The sequence below is a fragment of the Podarcis gaigeae genome (genome assembly GCF_964106915.1).
Source record: "Podarcis gaigeae genome assembly, chromosome: 14".
NCBI classification, from domain to species: domain Eukaryota; kingdom Metazoa; phylum Chordata; class Lepidosauria; order Squamata; family Lacertidae; genus Podarcis; species Podarcis gaigeae.
Window position 1 is genome coordinate 7,674,074 of NC_139690.1, and position 18,864 is coordinate 7,692,937.

The following is an 18,864-nucleotide window of genomic DNA, read 5'->3' on the forward strand; positions in this document are numbered from 1 at the left end:
GGAAATTGCAGAGTTTGGAAAAAATGAAAGACAAAGTGCGAGACTGGTTACATTACGCTCAGATTCAAGAAATTTTTAAAAAGGATAAAAAGTTAGGATTCCAGGTGGAGAAATCGAAGTTGGAAACAGAATTGTTAGAACCTAAGACTAAAGTACTCTCAAGAATGTATAACTTGCTGTTGAAATGGAATACACAAGATGAAATGGTTAAGTCGGCCATGATAAAGTGGGCACAGGATATTGGGCATAATATTATGTTTGAGGATTGGGAAAGGTTGTGGACCACGGGGATGAACTTCACGGCATGTAATGCTCTGAAGGAAAATGTAATGAAAATGATATATAGGTGGTACATGACCCCAGTTAAACTAGCCAAAATATGCCATGTGCCAGACAATAAATGTTGGAAATGTAAGGAAAATGAAGGAACATTCTTTCACCTCTGGTGGACTTGTCCCAGGGTGAAGGTCTTCTGGGAAATGATATATAATGAGCTGAAAAAGGTATTTAAGTATACCTTCCTTAAGAAACCAGAGGCCTTCCTCCTGGGCATTGTCGGCCAGATGGTGCCAAAGAAGGACCGAACATTCTTTTTGTACGCAACAGCAGCAGCAAGGATACTTATCGCCAAGAAGTGGAAAACTCAAGATCTACCCACTCTGGAAGAATGGCAGATGAAGCTGATGGACTATATGCAACTGGCTGAGATGACTGGCAGAATTCGAGACCTGGGAGAAGAGAGGGTTGAAGAAGATTGGAGGAAATTTAAGACTTATTTACAAAAATATTGTGATTTGGTGGAAAGTTAAGTAGGATGTTTGATCATAAATAATTGGCCACCACAAAATCGGATCGAAATGGGATGTAAAGTGAGATTAAGAGAAATTAATTTACAGAGGATTATATTTAAATAAGTGGTTATAAAATTTGCAAATTAGATGATAAATTGCTGGGAAAAATTTATGATGATGAAAATGGCAGCGGGAGATGTGAGGAAGTCCAAAGAAGTCATGAAACTCTGTTGAGATAAAAGAAAGGTTGTTTATCTTTGTACTTTATTTTGTAAAAACCCCTAATAAAAATTTATTAAAAAAAAAAAAGGAATGGCGCTTGAGGCAAAATGGCTGTATTTTGTACCTTGTTCCCCATTTAAAGTAATATGCAGGGCTGTAATCTGGCAGCCTTAATCTCCAGGGCTGGTGCATTCCCAGAGTAGCCCTGGAATGCTTTAGGTCATGAGTAGCATGGGTAGGCCCACGATTTTGTCTGATTTACGGCATCATAAGCAATGGTCCTGCAGTTCGCTGGCTTTTAGGAGCATACAGGGAGCCACCTTTAATCTAGCCACACTATTGGTCTCGCTAGCTCAGTATCATTAACACAGAGATTCTCAGGATGCAACTACTCACCAGCCCTGACCACTGGTCATGCTCACCGGGGCTGATGAGCATTGGGAGCCCAGCAAAGCATCTGCTGGCGCACAGGTTCCCTGGCCATGGTACAAACCAGTGCCTCCATAGCCCTTTCATAGCTGTCAACCTCCCCTTTTTTTGTGGGAAATTCCCTTATCCCAGTGCCATTTCCCGCTGCTTCCCGCTGCTATCCCAGATTGTTAGATATCCCGTAGACTGTCCCCGGGACAGGTGAGGCTGCTGATCCCTTATTTTTGAGGCTGCTGATCCCTTATTTTCAAATCTGAAAGTTGACAGCTACGAGCCCTTTCAAGGTGCTGACAAAAGAGGACCTGCCTCATGCTTGCTCCAAGGTAAGGATAAGAAGTGCAAAGTGTCTGGGACCTTTCATTGATGTAATCTCCAGCTTACGACATGCATAAGCACCATCCGCCCCAACTTTCTACTAGGAATCTCAGCATCCTTTGCCCAGCTGCACTTCCCAGGGAGGGAGACCTGGCAGTTGGCATCGCTTTAAAACCTGTAGTGTAGACCGGGCCCTCTCCATCTCATGCAAGGGCAAACGACAGAGGTGGCTGCATGATTAAAGCAAATCCCAAATTAATGTTCTCTCGCAGAGGGCAATTCCCAAGTCAGGGGAACGAGGAAGAGAAAAGGTTACCTCTGAAGGATCGGAAAAGTAAACCAGAGCTCCTGAATAAAGAGACCTGGTCTTGGTCTAGCCAGCTGGCTTGTTAGTTGAAGGCAACCAAATAGGCCAAGAAATTCCTCTGTATTCAAGCACAGGAATGTGATTCTCTCAGGTCAGTTAGAACCTTGATCTAGATCAGGAATGCGGAACCTGTGGCCCTCCAAATGACGTGGGAACCCAACTCCAATCAGCCCCTTGCAGCATGGTCAATGGACAGGAATGATGGAGTCGAGCCACTGGCCGCAGGTTCCTTACCTCAATGTCCCAAGAGCTAACTACGGCTGAGATCCTGCTGCAACCCACAGCTTCACGTACACCTCCCTGCCAGGGTTCCAAAGGAGACTTGTGAGAACATGATCAACTTCGTTCTGGTTCTGACCAGATGGGAAACAGTTCATGGGGCTGCTTGGACCAGTTGCCCCAGAACACACCTGCCCGTTCTTCCACCCAATATCCTTGCTTTCTGCAATTGCTTTCCCCACAGCAGATGTAGTTGGACTCTGCCCCAATATACCATCCATCACCCTCCCATTTCATACAAGCAGGCAGCATTTGAAACACAGCTTGAGTCCCAGTGCTCACAACTCACTTCCCCCACCCCAAATTTAGGTCTCTGTGTCATTCTCTCATTCATATATATATATATATATATATATATATATATATATATATATCGTTTTGCTTTGCCTTTTTCTTTTCTTTTTTTATATAAAAAAGTCACTTTCACAAGGTCACTAAAGTCGATTGTCTTTTTTTTCCTTTTTCTTTTTAGGTTTCATTTGTTTCAAATGGAGGGCTCTCCTATGTTAAACGCTAACCGCTCTACAAAAAGCATTCTGTTCTAAACCACTAGGAAATGTAACAATGAAGCACATTTTTTCTTAAGAAAAAGAAAGAAAGAATAAAAAAATAAAAATAAAGAAGAAGAGAAGAAAGAAAAAGAAGTCGTCCAGTGGCCAAGCGACCGCATTAGGGAATGTGAACCACGAAGGACAATGAGACAACCCCAGATCCTTCATGTACCGTGACATTTCGCTCACTCTATTTGGCACTTCCTTAAACCTGACCCCCTCCCCCTGGCCTCCTCCTCTTCCCCAGCAGATTCTTGAAAGTAATAGAGAATTTGGCTAAGGTTACACCAGGGCAATGAGAGACACACAGAGAGAAATTTTCTACAAAGGGAATAATCCACCCACCTGCCCATCCCATGTGATCTGCAAACAGCACCTGCTCACAGAGTGAGCTGGTTCAAGGCTAGAGCTCAAGGAGGGGTTCAGTAGTAGATGGTTGAGCTTCAGGACCACAGAGAGCTCCCTGTGGAGCAGAATGGTTCTTGCAAGAAATAGGAATATTGCTTCATCATTGGTCTGGAGCTGGCTGAAGCTTTATTGTGTGGCGTGGCTTCCCTGGAGCCAGCCTGCTTGGTAGTTAAAGTATTCTAATATACAGGTCTGCACTCAGGCGAGATTGGAGCGCCTCCCCTGGCTTCTGGACATGGCAGGGTGAAGGGTGTGGTACCTCAGTGGCAGAGCACCTGCTTTGCATGCAGATGATCCCAGGTTCAACCCCTGGCACCCCCCCAGGAATGTCCTGGGAATGTCCCCTGTTTGAAGCCCCAGAGAGCCATTGTCAGTCGGCTCATACAATACTGAGCTAGTTGAATCAATGGGTCTGACTCAATATAAGGCAGTTTCCTATGCTCCCATGACAGCCCCTCTGGAGCTGCAGGTAGTGGAGTCAGATATCTGAGTCAGATAAGGGGAGCAGAGCTACATCCCTTGAAGCAAGGCATGCCGGCACCACTGTCTGATGGGGCTCTTCCTCCACAAAAGCTTCTACTGGTGTCAATGCTTTGGATGATATCTCCTGGGGAGTTTTGAAGGACTCCACTGTCTCCATCCTTGGAGCTCTCTGACTGAAAGAGTTCTGGGTCTTATCCCAGACAGGGAGGGAATTCTCCAAGATACACTTTAAGAAAAGGAAGCCATGTTGGTGCAGTAGAAGAACCCACAGCAGGGAAATACCTCTACTGGATCACACCAAAATGCCACAAAACAGTGAGTAAGCTTTTGAGTTTTCTAAAGCTCTTTGTCAGGCTGGATGTTGAGCAAAGTGGGGAGAGGAAGTGGGAGGAAATCTAGCATGTTGTGGTCACTCTGCATTTTTTTACAGTCTTAAGATCGAATGTAGGAGGAGGTGGCAGACACCAAGTCCATTAAACTTGACTAGGTGCTATGCAGGCTTCAGGGTGCAACTAAGGACCATGAAATATGCAAGGTCTAAGAATGGTATTGCTGCCTGACTGTGGAGTTCAGATTATTTTTTCTTATGAACTTCTTCTTGCTTTATGTGTGACTTGGATAACCAAATTTAACCATTGACCCTAAAACTGAAGGGATATGATTTTTTTACCACCTGAAGATGGCACTTTACTTTTCAAGGGTTCCACATTCCCTCTAACCACCGGATAATGCAACCCACTTTGACTTCTTTTGACATTTTTAAAAACCTAGCATTCCACCTGAAATCAACCTCTACCCATATTCCTCTTTACTTTTGCGCTCTAAGAAGGAACCAGTGTGTTTTGCCTAATGTTAGGGTTACGTCCTTTATTAGGTTCTTTTTTAAAAAATTGTGTGTGCGTGCATGAGCTCATGCGCCACTGTGTTTCTGCCAACAATTGCTGACTGCTGTCCCATGTGGTGGCATGCATAATTGCAGCCTCTCAGTAAAGAATTTTCCATGCTGTGGACTGACCCCACCCATTAGGCTGGTCATTGGCTCCTCCTGGGCAGGAAGGAGTTTAAGAGGACTTCCTGTCACTGTGGGGCAACAAGGTGAACCCAACCTCTGGTGGCTTTTGCATTTCCAGCCTTATTCTTTGGTCCTGCCTCTGGTTTGCCCTCTGATCTGGATAGCTCTTTCAATCTGGCTCAAACTCTTACTAAGAGTAGGCCCATTGGAATCAAGGAACCTAAATTAGTCATGTCTATTAACTTTGGTGGATCTACTCTGAACAGGACTAGTATTGAACACCACCCCCAGTTCCTGGCTGCTGTCATGCTCCAGACTTGCCCATGACCCAGCCTTGGTCATTTCTTTGTCCTATCAGTCCTGGGCGCACTGTGAAACCTGAATAACACCTTTGCCAAGCCTCATCCAGTTACGCCTGCAACTTCCTAATGCACCTCTATTTTAACACCAAATGAAGATTTTCAAGCTACCATAAGCCAAACTTTCTCCATTCCTCTGCTTTGCTAGATGTTCAGCCTACTAAGAGCTGGCCCAACATTTTTTGATACTTTGGGTGGTCCTAATAAAAGCATCATCCAAGTGTGGAGAGACGTTGCAGCTCCTCTACACCCATCTAAGCATGGGTGGGAAACCGGTGGCATTCCAGATGCTGCCGGACTCCAACTCCCATTATCCCTAGCCACTGATCATGTTGGCTGGGGCTGACGGCAGCTGGAGTCCACCCCTGGTGTAGGCAATACTGAATTAGTCGCACCGATGATCTGCCTTGGCGCAAGGCAGCTTCTCATGCACAAAAATATGGTCCTGTGTCTCTTCTTGCTCTGGTTTACATTGCTTTCAATGCATGGGAGAAACAGATCAGGGACTTTGATTACAACCCCCCAATTTTCTGAAATCCAAGTGCCTATCTGGAGAGAGGAGGAGGAGAGAGCTGCTGCCAAGGCCCCCCACCCCACCCTGGCCAAAGTGGCCCCTCCTGCCAGCTTCACTACTCACCCGAACCCCATAGTGTTCAATGCGGTCACAAGGCCACCAGCACTGGCCACACTGCTCACAAGGCGACATCTGCTTGCTTGCTTGCTTGCTTGAGCTCGCTTCTCTTGGAAACAACTTGCAGCTTTGACATGAAGCTTTTTTTTTATAGTTTTTTTAAACCTCTTTGAGTTTCTTTTTTTTGTTTTGTTTTGTTTTTTAAATTAATTAATTTATATATATATTAAAAAAGCAATAGTCCTTTGGTCCCTAAACTCTAAGGAATGATATGACTTTGAAAGAAGTTAATCCAATCTCCTTGGACTGGTGACAAAGTGGGACAGAAACCCCCACCCCCAATCCACGGGATATAGATATATAGACCTATTTATATATATATCTTCTGTTAAGTTCAACATCCTCTTAGCAACTGATTTTTCTTTTCCCAAACGGATGCGGAAAAAAAAAGTTCCCCCTTTTTTTTTCTCCCCCTTTTTAAAAACAAAAAGCGTTTCCCAGGTGTAACATACAGGCCTGGTCCAAACCCACCGGCTTTGGTTTAGATCTGTTTGGCCTCCCTCTTCTGAAATCTTGAGCATCGGTCAAGTGCTTTAGAGAGAGGCTGGTCCCACCAGCAGGCTCTGTGCCTGCGACCTTTTCCTGTTGCAAAATCCTACCCCTCTCCACGTGAGGGGTCTTTAAAAAAACACACGTCTTCTCCAGCGGCTCCTTCCCGTCATGGAGTTTAGAGTCGGCAAATAGCGATGCCTCTTTCCCTTTTGTCCAATATCGTCACAACCACCTTCTTTGCTTTCTCTCGCCTGAAAGCGAGAGAAAAGGAAAAAAGAAAAAGAAATCCCCCCCCCCCCCGAAACCCCAACCGATTTGGAAAATAAAAAAAAAATAAAAAAGGTACAACCAAACTGGCTCTCCTCTTTTTCACGAGCATCCTGCCTCCTCTTCCTCCTCCTCCTCCTCCGTGATATGTTGCAAAGAAAGAGAGTTACAAGTCTGGATACTGCACGTGGGACAAGGGGAATACTCTTTGTACGCCGCATGGCATCCCATCTGCAAGAGAGAGAAGGGAGGTTAAGAAGAGGCAGGCGATGCCAGGAGCTAGCAGGAAGCCCCATCCCCAGTAGCGAGCGATGGTGTTGGGAGAGAAAGGAAGCTCTTGTCAGGGCCATCGCTATTCAGTGTGTAAATATATATATATATCAAATGACACCCCAATTCCGTACCAGAAGAGGTTGAATTCTGAAATGTTCTAGGTTAGGTCTGGCCTTCCATTTGTTGTGGGCGTCCCACTCCCAACAGCCCTGAAGAGCTGCTTCCAGTCAGTGTAGACCAGGGGTTGTCAACCTGGTCCCTACTGCCCACTAGTGGGCGTTTCAGGGTTATAGGTGGGCGTTAGGGGGTTCTACAGCACAAGCTGAATCCTTCCCCCTTCGAGCACTGGTGGGTGGTAAGAATATTTTACCATTAAGAAAGATGCGCGTTCGTGGGCGGTAGGTATGAAAAGGTTGACTACCCCTGGTGTAGACAGTACTGAGATAGATGGGCCAATGTGGCTTGCGAAATAAACTTACTTAGCAACCTTAAACACTGCGAAATACCACTTTGCCGCACCAGTTATCTTGTTTTCTGTACGTAATACACTTATGCCGCATAGTGAGGGTTCTTGATTTCCAACCACTTCTTCTTTCCCCTCCACCCCCCATCCCAGACGTGAAGCTCATGTTGAACAAGCTCCCCCCTTTCCATCGCTGTGTCAGGCTGCTGTTAAAAGAGCAGGGCCTGTGTAAAATTAAAATTAAAATGCAATTTATCCCAACAGCTCCATATACAGAACAAGTTTCATGGAGCAAGATGGTCAATGTATTGTTGGCCAAAATTCAGATAACTGCTGCTAGAAGCTAGCATAGCAACTGCAGGAGGCCAGGGATGTCATATTGGTTGAGATTTGTCTTAGCTTAGAGGGGTGGGACCAAGAGGGAGGGGCATGGCCTGAGGAGGAGAGGGAGGGACCAAGAGCGCCCTATGTAATGGAACTGGTGACCATTCTGAGCAGGTTCCATTCTTGATACATTCCTGCCCTATTAGGAGCATATATGCAGATCCACGCCATACATTTAAAGCACATGCCTTCCCCCAGAGATTTCTGGGAACCATGGTTTCCCCCTCACAGAGCTATGAATTTCCAGCAATCATAACACACAGCAGTTCCCACGATCCTTTGGGAGAAGTCATGTGCTTCCAATGTGTGCTTTAATAGGATGCTGATTTAGACCAGGTCAGAATATTTGTCTATGCAGAAGAAGAAGAAGAAGAGTTTGGATTTAATATCCCGCTTTATCACTACCTGAAGGAGTCTCAAAGCGGCTAACATTCTCCTTTCCCTTCCTCCCCCACAACAAACACTCTGTGAGGTGAGTGGGGCTGGGAGACTTCAGAGAAGTGTGACTAGCCCAAGGTCACCCAGCAGCTGCACGTGGAAGAGCGGGGAATCGAACCCGGTTCACCAGATTACGAGTCTATCGCTCTTAACCACTACACCACACTGGCTCAGTATTATCTACTCTGATTGGCAGTGGTTTTTCAGGGATCTTGAGCAGAACAGAATATTTCCCACCCCTGCTACCTGATCCTTTTAATTGAATTTTGAAGGACTGAACTGAGGATCTTTTGCATTAAAATTATAGGCTCTGCTGCTGAATGAAGGGTCCTCTCCTGTGAAATGCTGCACCAGTAACACTCTCCTGCTCCTCTGCTAAGGTACCACACTTCATGCCTGCAATCAGGACTAGGACTTTTTCTATGCAAAAAGAAAACGAAACATAACAGGGCTTTTGTTTGCTTTACATATTTTTTTATCCTGGAGTAGGCGATCCGGGTTCATTATCTCCAATCAGGAACGTGAGAAGCTACCGTACAACTGGTCAGGCCACTGGTCCATCTAACTTAGTATTTTCCACACTAGCCCTCCCTGACCTAGTGCCTTCCAGCTGTTTTGGACTACAACTTCCATCAGAAGCAGCCAGCATGTCTGATGGTCATGGATGATGAGGATTGTAGGCCGAGACATCTGGAGGACACATGATTGAGGAAAAATGGCCTACACTCACTGGAAGCGACTCTTCAAGGGTTCAGACAGGTTTCTCCCTACCCTGCTGAAGATGTGACTGAAGAGACTGAACTTGAGATGTTTTGCATACAAAACATGTGTTTTCCAACAATCAATGAGCATTTGTTGCCAATCCTTAGCAGTGAAGCCTTCATGCTCTTGAGACTGTGGAATGCTTGAATTTCCACAAGCATTGGGGTAATATAGAGACTCTAAATTATGCTGGGATGTCCAGGGGGTGGGGGGCAGGGAGAGCTAGCACAACTTGGTGTTTCTTGTGCAGGACTGAGTTACTCAGCCATCATCATCACACAGTAATTATAGAGGGCACACACATCAATTGTCACATCACAACAGAGAGAAAAGGAGGTACAAAGAAGGACAAAGTAGAGTTTATGGGCTCAAAAAATCCACAACTAGTAAAAGACTGACCAATCAGCACTCCAAAAACTATCCACCATGGGCATCAATATGGCACTGCACAACCGCCAAAAAGAGAGGAGGAAGGGGTGGGAAGAAGAACTAATAAAAATAAAGCAGAGATGTAGAAAGATCAACGTCAAGTTCATGCAACAAGATTACAACCGGCCACATGGCGTCATCGAGAAGGACGATGACAACATTAGTTAAGTCACTTACAGTTTCAGATAATTTGGGAGGGAGAGTTTTTGTTTGGGTCTCCCATAACAGCTAGAGGATTGCTAGGCAACTGTGGGGTCATCCTTGGAGCTATGATTGGCCTGGTCTGGTTAGAGACAAAGTAGTGGATGGGTTGGAGGAAACAAAAATATAAAAGAAAAGATGAATCGGTTTGATGCGAGTTCTCAGTATTAATGGTCATTGCTTCTTCTGATAGCTGCAAAATGGAGCAGGAGTCCTCCGAAGTCATATTCACACGGTATATCTAAAGCACCGAGAAAGTACTTTAGCAGTCATGGGGAATCATGAGAACTGTAGTTTGTGCAGGGTGCTGGGAAGTCTAGGTCTCTGAGGTCAGCCCCCTTCACAAACTACAGTTCCCAAGATTCTTTGCAGGGGAGCCATGACTGCCAAAGTGGGGGAAAAGTGTTTTAAATGTTTGGTGAGCCTGAAAATAGCTTCCTTCAGTAGGCCAATGAATTGCTGGGGAAGATGAGCACAGGGTGCTACTGCTTTCATGTCCTATTCTGGGCATCCCATAGGCCAGGGGTGGATACTCCATGACTCTCTAGGTGTTGAACTACAACTCCAAGCATTCCTGACTGTTAGCAGGGGCTGGTGGGAGTTGGGAGTCCAACAACGTGTGGTGGGCGGCACAGCTTCCTCACCCCTGCTGTAATAGCAGATGGGCCTCTGGTTGGATCCAACAGATCTGTTCTCATGCTATTGCATCCTGCAGCCCTCTGTGGGATTTCACTCTTGCAAACTGCTTGCAGTGGGTGTGCAACTTACACTGCAATTCTATACACGTCTACAGAGAAGTTAATTCCACAGAATTTCCAGATAAGTAGGTATAAGATTGGGACGTGGGTGGCGCTGTGGGTTAAACCACTGAGCCTAGGACTTGCTGATCAGAAGGTCGGCGGTTCAAATCCCTGCGACGGGGTGAGCTCCCGTTGCTCGGTCCCTGCTCCTGCCAACCTAGCAGTTCAAAAGCATGTCAAAGTGCAAGTAGATAAATAGGTACCGCTCTGGCAGGAAGGTAAATGGTGTTTCCGTGCGCTGCTCTGGTTTGCCAGCAGCGGCTTAGTCATGCTGGCAACATGACCTGGAAACTGTACACCGGCTACCTCAGCCAATTAAATGAGATGAGCACCACAGCCTCAGAGTCGGCCATGACTGGACCTAATGGTCAGGGGTCCCTTTACCTTTACCTATGTATAAGATTGTAGCCTTAATAAGCCATGACTCACGCAAAAATTGGGGAGATGTGCATCATGCATTTAAAGCATACCCAACCATAATCCATAGAACTGTAGAGTTGGAAGGGACACCAAGGGTCATCTAGGCCAACCCCCGCAAGGCAGGAATTTCAACTAAACCATCCATGACAGGTGGCCATCCAGTTTCTGCTTTAAAACCTCCATTGAAGGAGAGTCCACAACCTCCCAAAGCAGCCTGTTCCACAGTTGAACTGCTCTTACTCTCAGAAAGGAAGAGCACATTGAAAGCTCATGATTTCCCCCAAAGAATTCTGGGAACTGTAGTTTCCTCACACAGAGCTACATTCACTCTGTTCCCAGGATCCATGTGATTTCAATGTGCATTAGGCATGCTTTAAATGCATCTTGTGGATCTTTTGGTTCAGTTTAACTCTGTGGCTGATTTACACACTGCCTTGATATGGTTAAATTGTTTGTTCCTTTCTCTTTTCTTGCAGTGGCGAGGGGCTTGTGAATGCAACTCACCTCACCCTGGAAACCCCCTCATACTATGTGCCGAGCCAGGAGGTGATAAACAAATTTGTGATGACTTCAGACTATCCCAATCAGATCAAAACATTTGATTTAATTAGCATTTGAGGTGGCATGTTGTTGGATTTTAGCCTTTAAGTCACCCAAAGGATCTGTTTCAGGCCAAAAGGCAGGGTAATAATGGCTTCAGCAAATAAACAGATGTATTCTGTTTGGTCCTCTTGCCATGATTATGAACACAGCTACTTGGGTATATTGACTTCAATGGAACCACATAATCATGCTTTAGATTTTACCCTTTCATTGGTCTGAAGACATGTTAAATTATCTTCCTTCCTTCCTATTTACAGATTTAGGTTTCGGCCACAGATATTCTATTCTTGTCTCTTTTTACATAACTATGAAAGCTTTTGGATGTGAAGTTATTGGATGACTTGACCTATTGGTTATTTTGTGCTCATTTAAATTTTGATGCATGTTAAATGAACTGTTTGTTGTTATATATTTTTTCAGTGTAGTGATATTATACATTTCATTTTTATGTACTGATATTGTACCACTGTTTTTAGACTATGTGTGAATCACTTTGGGTGCAAATTATTTGTGGATCAACTATGACACTCAACAACTTAAACAATGTAATACACACGGGTCCCACTATCAGAACACTAATTATCCAAAATCTCTGTTATCTGAATACAAAAAATTATGCCCAAACCTTGCTACATGAATGATTGGTTCAGATATCCAAACAGTCAAAGTTTGCCCACTTCCTTAGTTGTTTGTGTTCTGCTGGCTGGTGGCCATTTGGGGCAGAAAACCATGGAGGGAGGGAGAGAGATTGGACAAATCAGGGAGCAGGAGGGATTGAAAAAATCATTTTTTTCCTTTGTTTGGCTTCTGCTGATTGGCTGCAACAGTTTCAGGCAGAGATCAGGGATAGAGCATGGACAAATGACAGATCAGAAATGTTCCCATAGGAAATAATGGAAATCACCAGCTTGTTATGCAAACACTCAATTAACAAACAATTTCCTGAGAATGCATTGTGTCTGGAGAGTGGGACCTGAACATATCTGTCTCATATCTGTTCATTTACTGTGGTTTTATATTAGTTTTTATCTTATTGGTATCCTATGGTTTGGTTTGTTTGTATTATGGTTTTAAGATATGCTGGAAACCTCCATGGGATTACTGCGTAACGAAGACTGGCTGATACATTAGGTCAAAAAATAAATAAAATAAATTCATTCTATTTGGATTGGGGTCATTCTCTATGCCTAAAGACAAACATTAAGGATTGTTGACACTGTACATTATTAGAATAATAAACCATTGAAAGTTTATTTGGGTAAATCAATCCCCTATGGGAAGGCTATGCATCATTTATTACCTTTTAGCTTATTCTCATGCGATGGACATGGGCTGGGCCAAAATGCACTGTATTTGCTGTTTTGAACTAGACACACCATTTGTGGTTTTTCGCTCCATTTTCCTCCAGGTTTAACACCAGCCTTGTGTCAAAAGCTTGAGGAAGGCTAACCCCTTTTCCTGCTGGTAGCGTAGCTGGGACAGTCTTGCCTGCCAATGTCTTACCTGCTTTCAGGGCCAAGGTGAACACGGGTCAGTAGGGTCTGTTAGCATCTTTTGGCCGCTTTAGTTGGACCTTTAGCCTCTTCATGCCGATCTGGAAGCCGTTCATGGCCTGAATGGCTGCCTGAGCACTAGTTGGATTGTCAAAACTGACGAAACCTGGGATGGGTCAAGGGGGAAAGTGGGGTGACAGGGGATGAGAACAGAGAAAGAAAGGAAGGACACAGTTCAGCCCCAAGGACAGCAGCAGCCCTCCCTGCATGTTGCTGTTTCACTGCAAGCTTTCACAGAAAATAGATCCTGAGGAACTCAAAAGAGGTGAATGTCGGAGCTAGCAGGTTCCCCAACCTGGTGCCTTTCAGATGCTTTGGACTGCAACTCTCATTAACCCCAGCCAGCACAGCCATACTGGTTGGGCCTGATGGGAGTTTGTTACTCAAAATATCTGGAGGGCACCAGGTTGGGGGAAGCTGCTCTTAATGGTGATGGCAGGATGGGCTTGAAAAGGGCTAGTGGAAGTTGTCCTCCAAAACATTTGAAGTGGACTAAGTTGGGGAAGGCTGTTTTAGGCCACTGTTCACTTTCCAGTCACACCAGATTCGTCTTTAACAATGGTCATTGAAAGCAAAATATAAGAAATCCAATCCATTTAACTGATGGAGTCTAGGTTTGGTTTTGGGTCACCTGGGGTGTTGTGAGGACACGGAGGAAAACCTTAAAGCAGGCATCCCCAACCCGTAGCCCTCCAGATGTTTTGGCCTACAACTCCCATGATCCCTAGCTAACAGGACCAGAGGTCAGGGATGATGGGAGTTGTAGTCTGAAACATCTGGAGGGCTGAAGGTTGGGGGTGCCTGCCTTAAAGCCAAAATACACCATATTTTTTCATTACAATGAGAACATCTTATAATCATGGCCTGCTAGTTAACTTCACAGGGTGTTAGTGGTCTGCAGAATGTTTCTAACACACTTCAAAATAATGTATTGACATGTCCTCTCTCAACGGGACTTTGAAAAGTTTGGAAAGATGTGCTAACCGATTGAGAATATGCTGAAATGACTGTATGATTTGTTTGACCTTTCAGCATCAAAATAAGCTGAAGCAGCATTTGAGCAAGCCCTTACTTTATTTTTGCTCTTAATACATAAAGGATCCAGTCTGCATTGCTTAAAAAAACCCCAACAACAGTTGCATTGCTTAAAAAAAATAATAATATTTTTTTATATCTATAGCCACAACATTTATTCAGTAAGTAATGACTGACAGGGGATGTGAGAGAGAAGTGACCCTGGAGGTGTGTGGCACCCACAGCACTCACTCAAAAATTCAGAAGTGCCCACAGCCTGAAAAGATTGCCAACCCCTAATTTGAAATATTTGCATACTGCCCTTCCATTAAGAAATCCCAGAGCACTTTACAGTAACTAATACAAACACAAGAAAAGGCCATGCTAAAAGCAAACCCAGGAGAGGAAGACATTGCCACAGGTGTCAGGTGAGTCTCCCTAGGGAAAGAGGTGCATAAGCTGATGGATGGAGAGGAGAGAGGCCCTTTCTAGCTATGGCCCCTTGCACATGCACCTCTTCCCCTAGGGAGGCTTACCTGAAGAAGATCTTACATACAGGCAAGTTGATGCGAGAGAAAACAGCTCCTCAATTATCCAGGTTGCAAGCTGCATAGGGTCTTAAGATGTAAGCACCCACCCTTTGCATTGTATTTGGGAAAGGACTGGAAGCCAATGAAGCTCTTTAAGCACCAGCAGGATGTGATCCCGATGCTCAGTTCCAGACATTAGCTTAGTGGCTCTGTTTTGAACAAGGTAGTCTGCAAAGCCAGCCCTATGCCTAATGCATTGTTGCTGTCTGCTTTCCCCCAACCTGTGGTCTTTCAGATGTTTTAGGCAGCAATTCTCACCATCCCTGACTGATGGAACTTGTACTTCAAACCATCTGGAGAGTACGAGGTTGGAGGAATGGCTACTGTAGTCTATGGTGCCATTACATCAGCTGTGTGGGCGAGGCCAGGTACCAGATTCAAGGTTGGCTCCAGATTTGAGGCAAAGTGCCCGCTGGAGGACACTCCTTTACCTCTGCCCACTGGCAGGCTTAATCTGGCAGCGGTGCAGGCATCAGCACTGCCTTTGATGACCACCAGGCAGCCCTTGGTGAGTACAGGGTTCATTTTAATCTTCCACAATGCATTGGAGTGATGCTACATCAGTGACACTGCAGGAAATGAAAAGAGTAGTTCTCAAACTAAGCTCTCTCTCTCTCTCTCTCTCTCTCTCTCTCTCTCTCTCTCTCTCTGTGTGTGTGTGTGTGTGTAGCGGACAGGCATAAGTGGTGGACCTTGCTGGCGTGCTGGTGGAGGATGTTGACAACTGCTGGTGCTGGATTTGGCCAGACATGTGCAGGGCCTTGCAGCTGAGAAATATTCAGGCTACGATAGACAATGAACTTTGGCTTCCGAAACTCCCAAGCTGGTGGCTGTAAGTTAAATTAAGTGGTCAGATTTTATTTGCAGCAACATGAGGTGCAAATTATGCTTGCAAAGCAACGCCTCTGTTGCATTTTTGTATGGGGTCTTCTAATTTGAGGCCCTAGATTAGTGCCTACTCTGCATATTAGTAAATTTGGCCCTCCATTTTCTTTTTGATACTTACAAATGAATTGCTTTATGATTTGGTTTAGTAACTTCCCAGGGAGAGAAGTTAAGTTAATGGGCCTATAAATTCCTGCTTTTAAAGTTGGGCATTATGTTTGCCTTTTTCCATTCCACTGGAACCTCACCTGTCATGCATGATTTCTCAAAAATGATTGCTTTGTGGTTTGGAGATGCCTTCAGCATCCCAGGGCGCAATTCATCATGACCTGCTGACTTCTAATCATTTAAGATAGTCAAATATTCTCTGAACAGATCTTTGCCTATCCTAACCTTTGTCCCTCCCTCATTGTTTATATCGATTCTACTAATCATCTGGTCACAATTTATCTCACTGGCGAAAACCAAAGTGAAGTAGACATTGAGCAATTTAGCCTTCATTGTACTGTGGATTACTAGTACTCTTTCCTCTAATGAATGGGCTTTTATTTCACTTTCTGGATATTTTCAGTGTGTTTATAGAAACTCTTCTGATTGTTCCTAATGCAGTCCCAGGAAATGATCTGAAGGCACTTGAGGCCACCACCTTGCTGAAACGAAGCTAAACCAATTGGTTTTGTGATGGAAGGAAGGCATGTTAATAATGTAAGAAAATAAGGGTTGCTTCCAGTGCCACTCCTTCTCAGAGTAGACCCACTGAAGTTAACAGACTTAGAACATTCATTTAAATGAGTTTACTCTGAGTAGCACTTAGTTGGATACAATATAAGTAACATTTCCATAGGGGCAGCCGACACTGTGCCCTCAGGATGTGGTTGGACTACAGTTCTCATAATCCCTGACTATCACCCACATTGAATTGGGCAGACAGGAGCTGAGGCCACAGCTTATGGGAAGGGGCCATAGCTCAGTGGTAGAAAATCTGCTTTGCATGCAAAAGGTTCTAGGTTCAGTTTCCAGCATCTCTAGCTAGGCCAATGAATGTCCCCCACCCAAAACCCCGGAGAGCTGCTGCCAGTCAGTCTAGGTAATATTGAGCTAGATCAGGGGTAGGCAACCTAAGGCCCGGGGGCTGGATGCGGCCCAATCGCCTTCTCAATCCGGCCCACAGATGGTCTGGGAATCAGCGTGTTTTTACATGAGTAGAATGTGTGCTTTTATTTAAAATGCATCTCTGGGTTATTTGTGGTGCATAGGAATTTGTCCCCCCCCCCCAAATATAGTCCGGTCCACCACATGGTCTGAGGGATGGTGGACTGGCCCACGGCTGGAAAAGGTTGCTGACCCCTGAGCTAGATGGACCAATGGTCTGACTCTGTAAAAGTCAGCTTCCTGACATCTAGAGGGCACCGTGTTGACTACTCCTGCTCAGATATATGGCACTAAAAGAATGAAACAACCCATGATAGCCTTGTGAACCAAGACGGAATGCCCCATTCCTAAACTACTGTATCATTATCAAGGACCAATTTTTTTTACACTTGGGCAATGTAGCAATTGCCAAAAAAATGCTTCGGAGTGGCCTGGTTTTACATTACAGTGGTGGCATATACAAGAACCAACCAGAGAAGTTTCTCCAGATGTTGGAGTGGAAACAAACCATATGAGAGAGCCTCATGATTGGATGTTGCCTATAATACTAGCAATGAGCACAATTCCTTGAACTTGTCTTGAAATTATGAAAGGGGTGGGTTGTGCTCCTTGAGTAAACACAAACAATTCCAATTCCACCCCTGCAAGTATTCTTGAGGAACGCTAAAAAACCCCCCTACTAATGCCTTTCTTCTCTGCAGTTACCCTCCCTTCCAAAGCAGGTACAAGTTTGCTTGAGCATTGTCTCATCAGTTGTCTCCCAAGGGCCGAACGCTGTCTATCATACCTCCCAAAATCCTAGTTTCAGAGCTTGCTCCTTGGTCTGAGCCACTTGTCTCAGGTATGAGGACCCCACCTAACCTCCTGTTCCCATTTGCTGATTGCTGCTTTTGGGTTATGAATCTGCTCCAGCTCTACTTATGACAGCTGCCCAGGATCCTGGAACTCCACTGCCTGGATTCTGACCCCTGCTGAGGCCTGACAATAGTCAACCCTATCCCTCCTTATTCTCCCCTTCTGTCACATCTTATTCTGAAATGTGCAGAATTGCATGTTGGCTCCTGGGAGCTAGAGTTCCTTTTATAGCAAAATCCTACTTGCCATCTATTTGTGGTGCGAAGTGCAGGAAGAACATACATGTTTCAGCAGCTACCAACACAATGGAGAAGGACTGTGTGGCTCAGTGACAGAGCATGTGTAAAAGGGCCCCGATTCAATCCCTGGCAACTCCAGGTAGGGCTGGGAAAGACCATAACCCTGGAGAGCCATTGCCAAACAGCATAGACAATACTGAGTGAGACTGACAGATGTTCTGACACAGTATAGGATGACTTCCTATGTTACTAGAATCTCAAAGGAAGCATGTCAGCTACTTACCAAAGCATTTACTTTGGTTGGTGGCACGGTCAACAAAGACTTTGGCAGAGATGACGTTGCCGAAAGGCAAGAACATCTGCATAAGTTCTGCATCCCCAAACTCCTGGGGCAGGTGATAAATGAAGAGGTTACAGCCTTCGGGACCTGGGATAATGACAAAGGTGTACACACAAAGGAAAAGACATGTGTTAGCAACAAAGAGGCCATGCGCAACATGTTTGGCTACTTTCTCACAATGCACTGCTTGTTGCAGCTCGCTTATCTGCTAGTTCAGCAGATAAAAGTTTTTTTTAAAAATCAGTTCATTGGAATTGTTTTTTTTTTCTAATATCCACCAGCTTGCTAGAACATAAAGCTGAAAAGAATCACGACACACCTTCAGCAAATATCTAGGTGTATATTAAAATCAATTCAATCCCAGTCATACAGAGAGTTCTTTCCCAGAGCGTCAGAACATGGTCTCAGAATGGCTATGTAACAGAGTGTCCTTACTCAAATAATAATTTCTAGTTCAGCTGCAGTCCAACAGCTCATCCACACTTCTGTTTGCCCCACCTCTTCCCCCAGTAAAACCTGTGGTTTAGCACTGAACAGGAACAAAGAGCAGTTGGGTTTTCTGCAGATTGCTGTTTGTTCCGATTTATCACCAAAGAGTGGGTTTTCTGAGGTAAGTGGTGGGACAATGGCAAAATCACTTGGACCTGGGCCTAGAAAGCATGCGAGAAGCAGAAAATGTCTCAGCCCTGTGCTAGCTAGGCATGGGACAAGTGGAAGTGTTGAACGAACCCTTAGTTCCGCACCGAAGAGTCTTGTTATTACCATCAGGGTCACTCTTTAAGCTATATGGGGATAAC

General features: G+C 44.9%; 1 protein-coding gene across 11 annotated transcripts in view; it reads right to left on the reverse strand.

The window, feature by feature from the left end:
- Nucleotides 1-6,021: 6,021 nt before the first annotated feature.
- The window catches only part of CELF6 (CUGBP Elav-like family member 6), a 173,329-nt gene continuing 160,486 nt past the window's right edge, over nucleotides 6,022-18,864 (reverse strand). For 10 of the 11 annotated variants that reach the window (XM_083712737.1, XM_083712739.1, XM_083712740.1 and 7 more), the window contains 3 exons: nucleotides 18,011-18,154; nucleotides 12,943-13,098; nucleotides 6,022-6,897 (listed from right to left, as the gene is read on the reverse strand). In XM_083712737.1, the coding sequence (XP_083568863.1) occupies nucleotides 12,971-13,098; nucleotides 18,011-18,154 (272 nt within the window). In that variant the 3' untranslated portion in view covers nucleotides 6,022-6,897; nucleotides 12,943-12,970. Of the gene's footprint in view, nucleotides 6,898-9,592; nucleotides 9,699-12,942; nucleotides 13,099-18,010; nucleotides 18,155-18,864 lie in introns of all 11 variants that reach the window. The other variant, XR_014557933.1, reaches the window with a different exon arrangement.